The sequence below is a fragment of the Adiantum capillus-veneris genome, chromosome 29, assembly GCF_014529385.1.
Source record: "Adiantum capillus-veneris isolate H3 chromosome 29, ASM1452938v2, whole genome shotgun sequence".
NCBI lineage: Eukaryota > Viridiplantae > Streptophyta > Polypodiopsida > Polypodiales > Pteridaceae > Adiantum > Adiantum capillus-veneris.
In genome coordinates, this window is record NC_140959.1 from 112,192,639 (window position 1) to 112,195,142 (window position 2,504).

Below are 2,504 nucleotides of genomic sequence, written 5' to 3' on the forward strand. Positions count from 1 at the left end.
AGTTGGGCATAGTTATCAAAACGGATAACTATGCTGCGTGTGACCATGCCCTTATTAGTATTGAGGGTCGCTTGAGACCATTATGCGCTAAAGACATCTGGCTCTGGGTATGCGTGGCTTTCGTTCAGGCAGGACTCAACAATAGTGTGACACCAGAGTGAGTCTAGCGAGCGAAAAAGGAGCTCGGCAGGTAGCATGGGAGCCCCGGGACTATATAACACGAGCATTGAGGGGAGGGGATCTACGGTGGGATGAAAGAGAGCCGTAGATCGTGGCAAAGTAATCTCGAGCGCGGCAAAATAATCTCGAGTACCCGAGATTACTTCGCACCCGAGATTACTTTGCGGCCGACCTTCGAACCCTTGACCTCACCTTTGCGACTTTCATGCCCTAACCACGAGCATCCGCGTGTTTATTGTGGTATGGGTCCGAGATTATTCTTATACCAAACGTGACCAAAAGTAATCTCGGGTATAAAAAGTAATCTCGGGTACCCAAGATTACTTTTTATGTACCCGAGATTACTTTTTGCGATACCGAAAAGATCTACGGCGCTCGATGCTCTCACCATAGATCCCATGCCCCCATGCCCGTGTTAGATAGTCCTGAGGGCCAGAGAGGGGTGTTTGTTGGAGGAGCAGCAACAGCAGGAGAGAGTCAGAGAAGAGAGAGAGAGATAGAGAGAGAGAACACCCACACACACTTCCTATGCACTCCTGAGATGGCGGGTGGTGGAGGAGAAGTTGCCGGTGGCCTGATTCCGGGCCTTCCTGAGGAGATAGTGCTTGCTCATGTAGTGACAAGGCTTCCTTGGTTTGTACGGCCCGTCTGCAGAGCTGTTTCCAAATCATGGAGGGCCTCCATGGACACCTCCGTGAAGCAGCCAGAGCTTCAGGTCAAATCGCGCAACCATCAGCTCCCACTTCTTGACGGCTGCATTTTGATACACACATTTGACAACCACACCTTCATCGCCAAAGATCGTATCCATTCTGAAGAGCTCAGAGCAGCAAGCTTTTATCGTATGCAATGGCAAAATGAAACGTATCAGATTCATAGGCAATGGAGGAAGCTTCCACCCTTGCAAGGGCTCCTTCCACCGCCTCCAGCAAATGCGAGAATTTTAGCAAGCTCTGGCATGGTTTACATCTGGTCAAAGGAAGAGCCAGAACATTTTGTAATGAAAATGGATATGGGCTGTGGGGATTGGACTTGGAACAAGGTTACCATCCCTCATCCTTTCAATGAGAATGCCGTCCACTTCAATGGTAAGATCTATGTACCGCAGGTTTCGATGGGGGAGTCAGCCAATCAAGACAAGGAGATGGTACTTGTTTATGACATGGTAACAGATAAATGTGCGCTGGTGAAGGCATGGAATCGCGATAATCTGAGGGTGCTTTGCAAGAAGAGCTCACATGCCTCATCACACTGTGAAGAGGAAATGTACAGTTTTGTTGAGCATGAAGATTTACCTGAACCTAAGTTGGAAATTCTTGTGTATGATGGGGGCAAGGACTCTTGGACGACTCGGGACAAAATACCGATTCCTGAATGCAGATGGTCATGGCTACCAGATGTCAAGCTTGTAAATGGCGATTGCTTTGAGCCTGCGCCAGATGTGGGCATCAACACAATTTGGGTTGACTCAGAAGGGGAGGTCATTTCCTGGTTCAATGCATGTTTGCATGAAATGTGGGTTGAATTCAACTACAACGTCTTCATAGAAGGTAAGTGGCTTGAATATATCCAATTTATATGGGGATCGCTGTATGGAATTTTCATTGAGGACAAAGAAGACCAAGAGGATGAAGATGAAGAGAGCAAACGGGTTGAAGAGGAGGATAGAAGGAAAGACCAACAGGATCCAACGCTATTCAAGAGGACCTTAATGAAAGGAACAATGTCCGTGTCAGGAAACATTGTGAATTGGGAAGAAGTGCTTGATGTGGGATGCTTCCGGGAAGCATATTATCTCAACCCTTCTGTGGTTTCACCCATCAGTCACTACACTTTGATGGCTTAATTCTTTGTAGCCACTGTGCAGCAAGCCGCACAGAGGGTGGAATATATGTTGAGAACTTTTCCTGAAGGATTTGTGTGTGTGTGGAAAGCTATTAGGGAATGTGGCAATGAGATTGCAATGTAATGTAGTAGTTATGTAGCTTGGCGAAACTTGAACAAGCTCTCAGAGTGATGTGTCTGTAAATTGTGTTGGTATTGAATCATAAGGGCTTGCATTTGACATCGATGCTCCATTACCGTCCTTCCATATCGACGCATGTTGTTGTCTAATGTTGTGACAGAATTTTGAAGAGAATTGAGCCCCTACCTAATGCCAGTGGTTGATTTTGCAAAATCATTTGTGTTGTTGCCAGTGGTTGATTTTGCAAGTTGTTATATTGTGAAACACTATCAACAAAAGTGCATATGATATCTGCACTTCCAATAGGGGCATACACTGTACAATGTATGCACTACAAAATTCTTTTTTGCAGCTCAAA

At 46.1% G+C, this 2,504-nt stretch overlaps 1 protein-coding gene across 1 annotated transcript; it reads left to right on the forward strand.

Moving 5' to 3' along the window:
- Nucleotides 1–571: 571 nt before the first annotated feature.
- LOC147419768 (uncharacterized) lies at nucleotides 572–2,245 on the forward strand. The gene has a single exon (XM_086506192.1). The coding sequence runs from the start codon at nucleotides 587–589 to the stop codon at nucleotides 2,024–2,026; it is 1,440 nt and encodes a 479-aa protein (XP_086362318.1). The 5' UTR covers nucleotides 572–586; the 3' UTR covers nucleotides 2,027–2,245.
- The last annotated feature ends 259 nt before the right edge of the window (nucleotides 2,246–2,504 follow it).